The following is a 10,329-nucleotide window of genomic DNA, read 5'->3' as shown; positions in this document are numbered from 1 at the left end:
ACCCTTTGTCATAAACATCTATTCTACAGTATTGACGACTATGTAATGTTGTATGTGTTTTACATCCACGATAGGAAATGCAGAGAAAAAAAGGATCACGGTAGAAGGTGTTGTTCTGCCGAGCGAGGACCCAATGACTTTGTGTTGACAGCGTTCATGATCCAGCGGGTAGGTTATTTACTGCTCTCCACCTTTCATCAACGTTCATCTGTCATCTACTTTACATTTTTAGTGTTTCTTTGTGTTCAAAATGGGATGTTTACCTTATGGCCGCAACCGCAGTCAACTATAACTGAAACTATCCAGTTGCAATAACATCATAAAAATGAAAGGAGCGCAGGATTATTGGCACGTATAAATGTAATCTGTTTAAACATCATATTGAAAAAAAGTAGAGATGCGCCGAAGGTAAGAATAGTTTGACTTTATGCGTGTGGAAATTCTCCCTCAAAGCATTTAACTTTTCTTTGTAGGTCTTTCCAGCAATCAGCCGCTTGCTCTTTGGTGAGTAGAGGAGGAAGATTATCAAAAGAAATGTTCTTTGTGGCAGGGGCCAAAAATACAGCACAGGGACCAGGAAATGAAAGGAGGTGCGGAAGGGGAATGTGGAATGGAAGCTCAATCAACAAGCATTTTGATTTTCAACGTTCTTACATTTAATGTGTTGTAGAACACAAATTTCTCTTGTCTGTTCCCTTATCGTCAGGTCAATTTATCAGAAATTCCGCGAGGTTGATTTATTGGACAAGAAAAAGACTGTGACAGCTCTCAAGCCTGGTGAAGATCGTGCCATTCTCTTGGGTCTTGGAATGATCCTCTCCTCTGTCATGATGTACTTTGTCCTTGGGATCACTATTTTACGCTCATATGCAGAAAGGTAAAATGGTGCTTTTACAACTTCTCTATCTTTTCCTTTACACGTAAAACATTTTGAAATCAACATTTGAGGAGGTACTACAAAATGACTCAATCCAGCGGCTGACTGAGGAGTTTTGACGAGCTGCACGAACATGTGTCTTTCAACTGCGTTGGTCGTAAATAGCCAACAAAGAGAAGCACAATAACCATTTGATTCAAGCTTAAAATACTACAAAATGGTTTATTCATATTGTTTTACAACATTACTGCACTGCATAATTTCAAGTTAAAAATCGAGAAAAAAAATATTGTTAACTAATAATATTCTCTCACCTTTGCTCCGTTCGCAGGAACTGTCATTTTCTTAATTTTTATTACATTTTACTCTCATTTTAGTTCAGGAATATTCATTTACAATAACTGCACTACTTTTTATTGCCCTATTGATACGATACACTATTTCTATTGCACTATTTTTACTACTATGTCTCCAAGCACTACATTGTAAATATTTTTGCCTATTTATCTTATTTTTCTCATTTAAATCTTTATTACATGTTTATCCTAGAGTGCCATGTCTTACTTCATTGCAAAGTTTACTACGTTGTAATCAACTAAAATAAATACAATTCAATTCAATTGTGGACTCATAAAATAATGGTGAAAATGAAGAAAAGCATGCACTATGGAAAACACAGAGTAAATAACAACATCATCTTCCAACATAATTGTTTTTGCAGTATGTGTTTTTTTTGGCACTGACATGCAAAATTTGGCAACATTTTCAGGTTGTGTTAGTTGTCATTGTTTTTATAGTCAGGCTGATACCAATTATTGGCTTTTTCTCTTTTTTTGTGGAAAAAGATGATTTGAGATCTTTTATCAACAGCATGTTTTAATTATGAAACAGATTAAACTCTTATATCAAGGCAACTATGTTCGTTTAAGGGAAACTTTGCAAAATATGACTATTAGATGTTGCTGTATTGTGTAAAGCAATTGAAAGAGAGTTCTACAAAATACAAGAAAAATTGCAACACATGAAGACTTAAAGTGATGGAACCGCACCATCTTTCCTCTTATTTTTTGCCTAACCTTTCACAAAGTTTTTGTTGTTTGGGGTACACTTAGTAACAAGATGGCGGACAATTATGTCAGCTCCCTCTAGTCAGGTTAATTATCCAGTCCAAATTGTCCCTAGGAGTGACTGAGCGAGTGAGTTGTCTGTCTCTGTGTGCCCTGCGACTGGCTGGCAACCGGTTCAGGGTGTCCCCTGGCCACTGCCTCAAGATAGCTGGTATGGGCTCCAGCACCCCTGACCCTACTGAGGATAAGCGGTGCAGATAATGGATGGATGGATGTATAAAGAAATCTTGACCTACGAATATTTTTGAATAAGGAGCCTTATATGATTGTTTATGGGCAGCACAGCGGCAGAGTGGTTAGCGTCTGCTGCAGAGTTCTGAGGTCATTAGATCAAAACCAGCTACTAGCCTTCCTGTGCAGAGCTTGCATGTTCTCCCTGTGCTTTCATGGGTTTCCTCCCACATTCCAAAAACATGCATGTCAGCTTAATTGGCCGGTTAAAATTGTCCCTAGGTGAAAATGCGCGAGTGAATGGTCTGTCTCCATGTGCCCTGCGACTGGCTGGCAACCAGTCCAGGGTGCCCCCTGCCCACTACCAGAAAACGGCTAAGATGGGCCCCAGCACCCCCGTAACCCTACTGGTGATAAGCAATCCAGATAATGGATGGATAGACGATTGTTTATCTATGTTTGGTTATCATTCAAATCAAATCTTTAATAAGGTTTTTTTTTACCATTATGAGGCGGTAAATATTACAAAATACCCCTTTAAAGCAGTGGCTCTCAATCATTTTCTGGAAGAAGAAATCCTCTTGCGCCCTCCCCCAATAAGTCTGTCTCCTTATCCGGGTTAATTATTTTTTCACAAGGTCACTTGAGCGTCTGCCCCTAATTGTATCCAAACCTCATACTCAATCCTTATACTCTGTTATATGCACGGCGTGGAGCTTAAATGTAAACAAAACACTGCCATTAGGAGCGCCTCTGCTCCCTAGTGTAGTGGTGGTGCAATAGCACTTGATTCTTTGGAGGGTTGAAAAAAAAAAGGGTTCCCGGAGGTCATAGCGCCTGCGCCGCCTTTGACGTAGTCTCACGCCTCCCAAAGGGGGGCCACCCAACTATTTAAAAACCACTGCTTTAAAGTGAGTAAATCTCTTTCATTTCAGAATGATTGGTGCTTTGCTGCCAACCAATGGCACCCTTTGGCAATTACAACGTTTAAAGCTATTTGAATTGACTTTGCACCTCTATAAATATCAAACCAGTGCGTGGACAGAGGAAGGGGTGTGCTTGGTTCTCAACTCGACGGTCACTGCAGAGATGAATTGTTCCTACAACTGCGGCTCCGACTGCTGGCGAGTATCCAAATACCCCTGTCTGCAGGTCTACGTGAACATTAACAACACTGGCCGCATCAGCCGATTATCTCACAATGAAGAGACACAGGATGCCAGCTCAGAAGTGAGTAGTATGGAAGATTACCTTGAAAGGATTTGGAGCAACTCCAGTAGGTAGATACAACTGCTCATGGCCAAGCTATTTCTTGCAGTGTTTCTTCGTGCCACGGTGCCAGAAGGACAGCGCCCAGATGCACGTCATAATACTGAACATCTCCGAGCGGCTGAAAGCCAACCGGCAGGTTCCTTGCTACTACGACCCCAGCGAGCAGCAGGAGACAGTCCTGCTGACACGGCTCTACGACCACAGCGTTGTCTTCCACTCCCTGATGTGGCCCTCGTGCATGTTCATAGGCGGGGTCCTCATAATTGTGATGGTCAAACTCACACAGTACCTGTCCAGGTTGTGCGAAGAAATTGGAAAGATGAAGTTGTGAAGTTGTTGTGAAGGCACAGGACGTTAAAAGCAAAAGCAGAGTCTGAACAAAAAACACATTCTGCAAATCAATGCATTTAATTAAGTTATTTGGGGCGGCTGACTCGCCCAAGAAGGAAAATGTGCCTGAGGAAACCTTCTTAAAGAGGAAGGTGTGGACTGTGGTTGTTACAAGAAAGAAGAATAGAATGGATTTTGCTTTGACACCGATAACAAAATAATATACGATCAAACTGTTTTGAGATTGTATACTGTACAAGTTTTTCTGTCTGAGATGCAACTTGAAGAGAAAAACATTGTTTGCCATCCTTTCCAATACATGTGTTCGTACAATTTAGGAAACAGAATAGTGTCCCTGCTACAAATCTAAAGACCAAACCAGATAACAACTAGTCAACTATTCTTTCACAAATGGATTATTTATTTCAGTTGCCATTTAATTTTAAATTTATAAATCCTATGCATTTTCTATAATAAATGAAACAATTTTTTTTACGCAACTTTGCCATGTTTGATAAGGTGAGTTTTATATATATATATATATATATATATATATATATATATATATATATATATATATATATATATATGTATATATATATATATATATATATATATATATATATATATATATATACATATATATACATATGTATGTATGTATGTATGTATATACTTGATTATTTTCAGAGTAGACAAGCAGGTCTGGCGGAACTATAGTGTGCACTGTTTAAAGGTTATCCACAAAAAAGTGCACCACACTTTGTAAGAAGTGGAAACAAAAATGCCTTTTTATAATGACACACTGTGCAGATTAAATATGTAAATGGTTTTGGCAAATAGTGTTGGTATTCCTTGTGTACCTCGAGATTTTTTTTAATTTACGATTCACGGGACACTCATAATGGAAGAGTGTCAATTGAAAGGGGAAGGCTAACCACTATATAGGGGGATCATTTTACAAGTCTGTTCACTTATAAACGGAAATAATTTGGCGAAATGATTGGATTACAAGAAGCAGCGTGCAGCGAAACCGAAATGTTTAAGGCGATTTCCTATTTATCTATGGCATTATTGTGTGTTTTAGAGTAAACATTTTACGCGGTTGGATTCTATCGATTGTCTTTGATGTAATGAAGCCATTCAAAGAAGTTGAAGACGGCCAGGGGACGTAATGTGAGTGACGCCGGCTTAAGACTTTCCGGGTATCTTGTTTCAGACTGATGATGATATTGTTCTGATGAGTATATTTAAAAATATTTAGAATTCCAAGAGTTTAAGCTTTCCAATGATATGTGGCATGGCATATATCAGTGACTGGTAACATCCTACGGAAACATGTTTGTTTATCAAAGGTCCGACGGAACGTTAAGGGGTTAAGGTACCGTATATTATCATAACTCTTTCTGTGTCGTCAAGTCAAGTCATATTTATTTGTATAACCCTTAAGAGTCTCAAAGGGCTGCACAGATTTCCCTCAAAATACAATCAATTTAATAATTATAATTAAATCATTTGCAAAACAAGGTGTATATGTAAATGTATTTTTGTTGTAATATCACTATTTAAACTATTACAATTAATTCATTTTTGTAATAAATTTACTTTTTACTAATTTCTTTAAACCTTTTTTCAGGTAAGGAAAGTAAGGAAAATAATAAGTTAAAATAGGTATATATATATATATATATATATATATATATATATATATATATATATATATACAAACACACCGTATTTTCCGCACTATAAGGCGCACCTAAAAGTCGTAATTTTTTTCAAAAGCTGACCATGCGCCTAATAATACAGTGCGCCTTATATATGGATCAATATTAAGTCGCAAAGTCTTGCAACTAATGCAAGCAGCCGCCGACTAGATTTTCGCCCGAACGCGAAGTAGTCCGCGGTGTATGCTGGGATTTATATACCGCCGTTTCATTGGCTAACCAATGTGTCAATCATCATTTGAATCGATCACTATTGGCTAAAGTTATTCGGAAGTAAAGGGGGCGGATCCTTTTTATCATTTACAGGCTGGCATAGGCTTAAGCTGTAAAACAAACCCTGCAATTGGCCGAAAAAGATGTGTCAATCATCAGTTGAATCGATCACTATTGGCTAAAGTTATTCGGAGGTAAAGGGGGCGGATCCTCTTTATCATTTACAGGCTTGCATAGGCTAAATGGACAAAACAAAGCCTGCAATTGGCCGAAAAAGATGAATGTGAATAGCAAGTTTGGTTGTCTACGGCATAGAGGAAACATGTTTTACCATTCTGTATTTGTAAATATTTTACTCTCCTGGATTTACTACACTCACGGATATAAGAGGACCATGGTTGTACATTATTATTGAACACAACGACTTCGGTGAGCTACTCCGGCTATATATTTTCCCAGTATCTTGTTTCAGAGTGATATCGATGTTTCTGTGATGGGTCTTTTTTTAAATTAAACTCAATTCCAAGTGTTTATTGTCATATGCACAGTAAAGTTGCGAGCTAAAAAGAAAATAGAAACTAAGAAATGGTTGGCATTTCTTGAATCCCAAGACTTTAACCTTCCGAATGATATTTGGAACGATGCATTTGAGTGACATCGTACGGACACCGCATCCACACGTGTCTACGACACGTATCTGCTTCTCTGCAAGCTTTCGGAATGTTAAGGGGGTAATAAGTTTGACTGAACTATCTGACTGTTTTGTCGACGTTCCCATTGTAGCGCCTTATAATCCGATGCGCCTTATGTATGGAAGATATAGGACCAAAAACTATTTTTTAGGGGTGCGCCCCATAACCCGGTGCGCCCTATAGTGCGGAAAATACGGTATATATATATATATATATATATATATATATATATATATATATATATATATATATATATATATATATATATATATGAGTATATGACACGTTCCAGATTTGATAATTTTGTTTCAGTATTGTTTAGCAAAATTAAATGACACATTCTATATTGGGTAATCTTACTTATTTTGTGTATTTTTTTTAACTTGAAGCATTAATTTCTACTTTTTTTTTCTTGATTTCTTTGAAACCTTTTCCCCCCAAGTATAGGAAATAAAACAGCAATTAACAAAGAAACATGATCCATTATGGAATGTGTCATAATTTCCTAAGTATTAGTTTCCATACTACACTTGAAAAAAGATATTTGGAAAAATCTAGTAAATATTAAATAATGCTAAATTCAGACTGAAATATATGATATGGAGTGGCTCATTGCTCATTTTAAGTATTATTTTTAAATAGTTTATAGTTAAATAAATAAGAAATATATCATGTACTATTATGTACAAAATCATCATCTGAAAAAGAACAAGATAATTCTACTGGGAAAGAGGAATATTTTACTCATTTACTGTAGCTTTACTCGAATATTCTACCTCGAGTTTTGGATGTGTACAATTTTTTGGTTTGTTTAATTACTTGTCTTTTCAAAGATCTTTTTTTCCTAAATTGTTAAAGAAAGACTGTGGAGCATAACAAATAACAAAGTTCAATAATTTAAAAAAATGTATTTTTTAGAGTGACAGTGCGGATTGTTTAACAACTTGTGTGGCGTAATTGAACATGAGTGCTGAAAACATACCTTTCAACTTATACGTTTTCCCTGTATTTTATACGTTTTTGATCATTTCAAATTATGTACGGCAATTATCTTACAAGATTTTTTTTTTTTAGAAATACACTTATCTGCAACCTGTAAACACACTTCTATTCCATAACATATGAATAACCTATCATTTCATGTTGACATCCATCCATCCATTATCTGCACCGCTTATCCTCAGTAGGGTGGCGGGGGTGCTGGAGCCAAACCCCGCTGTCTTCAGGCAGTGGGCAGAGGACACCCTCAACTGGTTGCCAGCCAGTCGCAGGGCACACAGAGACAGACAATTCGCTCGCTCATTCACACGTATCCCCTGCGCCGCTGTGCTGCCCTTTAGATAGATAGACAGACAGACGGACGGACGGACGGACGGACGGACGGACGGACGGACGGACGGACGGACGGACGGACGGACGGACGGACGGACGGACGGACGGACGGACGGACGGACGGACAGACAGACAGACAGACAGACAGACAGACAGATAGATAGATAGATAGATAGATAGATAGATAGATAGATAGATAGATAGATAGATAGATAGATAGATTGATAGATAGATAGATAGATAGATAGATAGATAGATAGATAGATAGATAGATAGATAGATAGATAGATAGATAGATGGATACTTTATTCATCCCCGTAGGAAAATACATCCTTCCAGCAGTATCCTTGTGTTGAAAAGTAAATGTATAAAATAAAGATATAGAATACAAAAATACCCAATATAACGTTTTGCTATAGAGTATTTAAAGAGTGCTACAGAAAATACACACTGTAATAAAAATAGGGTAATATGCAAATGTGGGTGGGGTTTAATGTGGAGAGTGGGGTTTAATGTGGGGAGTGGGGTTTAATGCGGTTGACATTCTGGGTTTTATTTTGACAATATCTGTTTATTATTTGTTATTGCAACATTCTTTGCAGTCTGGTCATCCTGGAAGGGGGATTACCTCATGTGCAGTCCCTTCTCAATGTTTCTTCATTTTCCTCATGTTGAGGTTTTTGAGTTTTTCTTTGCCCTCCTGTAGGTTATAGATCAGGGGATGGTGTAATAATAGTCTGTGGTTTGCAATAATCTGTAGTCTGTGCAGCCCTTTGAGACTCTTTGTGATTAAGGGCTATATAAATAAACATGACTTGACTATTATCTGACCACTAGATGTCGCTGTATTGTGTTACCACAATTGTGTGCTGAAAAGCAAAACAAAAAAACAAGAATGCAAACTATGGAAACTCAACGTAAACAGACTGCACCATTTGGCGGCATGGCGGCTAACTGTAAGCATGGAATGCCAATATGTAAAAGACACTATGATTTGTTTTAAATAATTGTATGATAGTTCATGTATTTATGCCTAGTATTTTATCCTTTACTGAATGAAATTTGTTTTGTACCGTGTGGAGACACTTATTACAGTGTCCTTTTAAGAAAAGTTTGAACATACTGCTATGCCCATTAAAAAAAACCGCCGCATCATCTAATATGTTTATTAACTTATGCCATTGAGTCACAACTCTTTCACTTGAAAAATGAGAGTATCAGGGCCACAGCGAGGCGAGAACCACTAATCGAATGGATGAAATGCCTCCAGCTTTACCTCATTCGCCTACCAGGAAGATACACAGAGGATGTTTCCAGTAAACTCTCCGCCGTAAACAACACGCTTTCTTCTCTTCCCTTATCTCGCGGAGGGCGGTCCGTCACGAGGAGCCCGCTAACACTTAGCATGTTAGAACGTTCACTCTGGTGGCAGCCCAAACAAAACATCATGAAATAGGCCCTTATTTCCCGCACTGCACCCAGGCAGTCAGAGGCGAACTTTGGATTCCAGGGCCACTTATTGGAAGGGCTCATGTTTGGACGTCCGAGGCTGTCTCGATGGGGATTTACCCAGTTAGCCGCCACTGCTAATGGATGGCTAGCTTCGTGGCCGACCGGTTCGGACTAGCTCCGTGACACAGGTAGTGAGCATTGCTATTCTTCCCAATTCTGATAAACGAGCACAATATTCTAAATCGGGACGTTACATATGTGAACCGGCAGTTTCCTCAATAGAATTAGTGCAACTGCGCGAATAAAACACTGCTAACGTTAGCTCAGTGAGTAGCACAAAATAAAGTTTGTAGGCATGACTTGCTAGTTTATGAATAACAACATCATCTGAGCAACGAAAGTGTTATTTAGTATTTAAATTCCTGGATATTACGGTGCATACTATTATCTTTATACTGTAAATTCGGATTCGACATTACCATATCGATGTGTACAATAACATTTACTAGACCTATCTTTAAAGGGACACTGTTTATTATTTATATCGCCGTCTAGTGGTTTGAAAACGTCATTTTTAAATCTTGGTTTGATTAATAAGCAAAAAAATGTATGAACTTGTATATATATATATATATATATATATATATTTGTTTTCAAAGGGACAATGTGTAATATTTGACCACTAGATGTTACTGCATTGTTTAGTTCAAGGGTCTCCAACCCTCTTTGAAGCCTTTTGAAGGGCTACTTTTTATTACTAATCAGCACTAAGAGCTACCAGTTTGATATGCATTTCTAAAGTAACATGTCATTACTATGTTATAACAATACTGCTGCGAGATCGCCATTAATCGAGGTTAAAATGGGTTCGGTACACCACAAAACAACATGCCAGTTGGAAATCGAATTTTCTAGAAAATCAGAAAGACCAATGATATATTTTCAGAACCAGTCTGCAGGCTACTCAGGTGGTTTTAGGGGATATCTGGTGCCCCCTGGTCGAGTGCATTTGTAAATTAGTGCTACAAAACACAAGGAAGATTACAAACTTTGGCGACTCAAAGTGACCAAACTGCATAATTTTTCCAGGACAACCTTTCTTAATGTTTTTGTTATCGAAATATTCTTAGTAGCAA

The 10,329-nt window shown here is 37.7% G+C and overlaps 2 protein-coding genes and 1 long non-coding RNA gene across 3 annotated transcripts in view; 2 read left to right on the top strand and 1 right to left on the bottom strand.

The window, feature by feature from the left end:
- Positions 1–534: 534 nt before the first annotated feature.
- LOC148374331 (calcium-activated potassium channel subunit beta-2-like) lies at positions 535–3,801 on the top strand. Its single transcript, XM_088335012.1, has 4 exons — positions 535–590; positions 707–877; positions 3,210–3,405; positions 3,494–3,801. Exons 1-4 carry the CDS (start codon positions 535–537, stop codon positions 3,776–3,778), a joined length of 708 nt encoding a protein of 235 aa, XP_088191138.1. The 3' UTR covers positions 3,779–3,801.
- LOC148374330 (uncharacterized) lies at positions 2,816–9,415 on the bottom strand. The gene is made up of 3 exons (XR_015850410.1): positions 9,018–9,415; positions 3,427–3,736; positions 2,816–3,349 (listed from the first exon to the last, which is right to left on the bottom strand). It is a non-coding gene; the product is annotated as an uncharacterized LOC148374330 (long non-coding RNA).
- Positions 8,710–10,329, top strand: part of LOC148374329 (phosphatidylinositol 4,5-bisphosphate 3-kinase catalytic subunit alpha isoform) — a 35,801-nt gene continuing 34,181 nt past the window's right edge. Inside the window, exon 1 of the mRNA XM_088335004.1 lies at positions 8,710–9,381. The gene's annotated coding sequence lies outside the window, so the exon portion shown is untranslated. The remainder of the gene's footprint in view (positions 9,382–10,329) is intronic.

The sequence above is a fragment of the Urocampus carinirostris genome, chromosome 1, assembly GCF_059441175.1.
Source record: "Urocampus carinirostris isolate Australia breed hairy pipefish chromosome 1, RoL_Ucar_1.0, whole genome shotgun sequence".
NCBI lineage: Eukaryota > Metazoa > Chordata > Actinopteri > Syngnathiformes > Syngnathidae > Urocampus > Urocampus carinirostris.
This window is presented reverse-complemented; position numbering and strand designations above follow the sequence as displayed.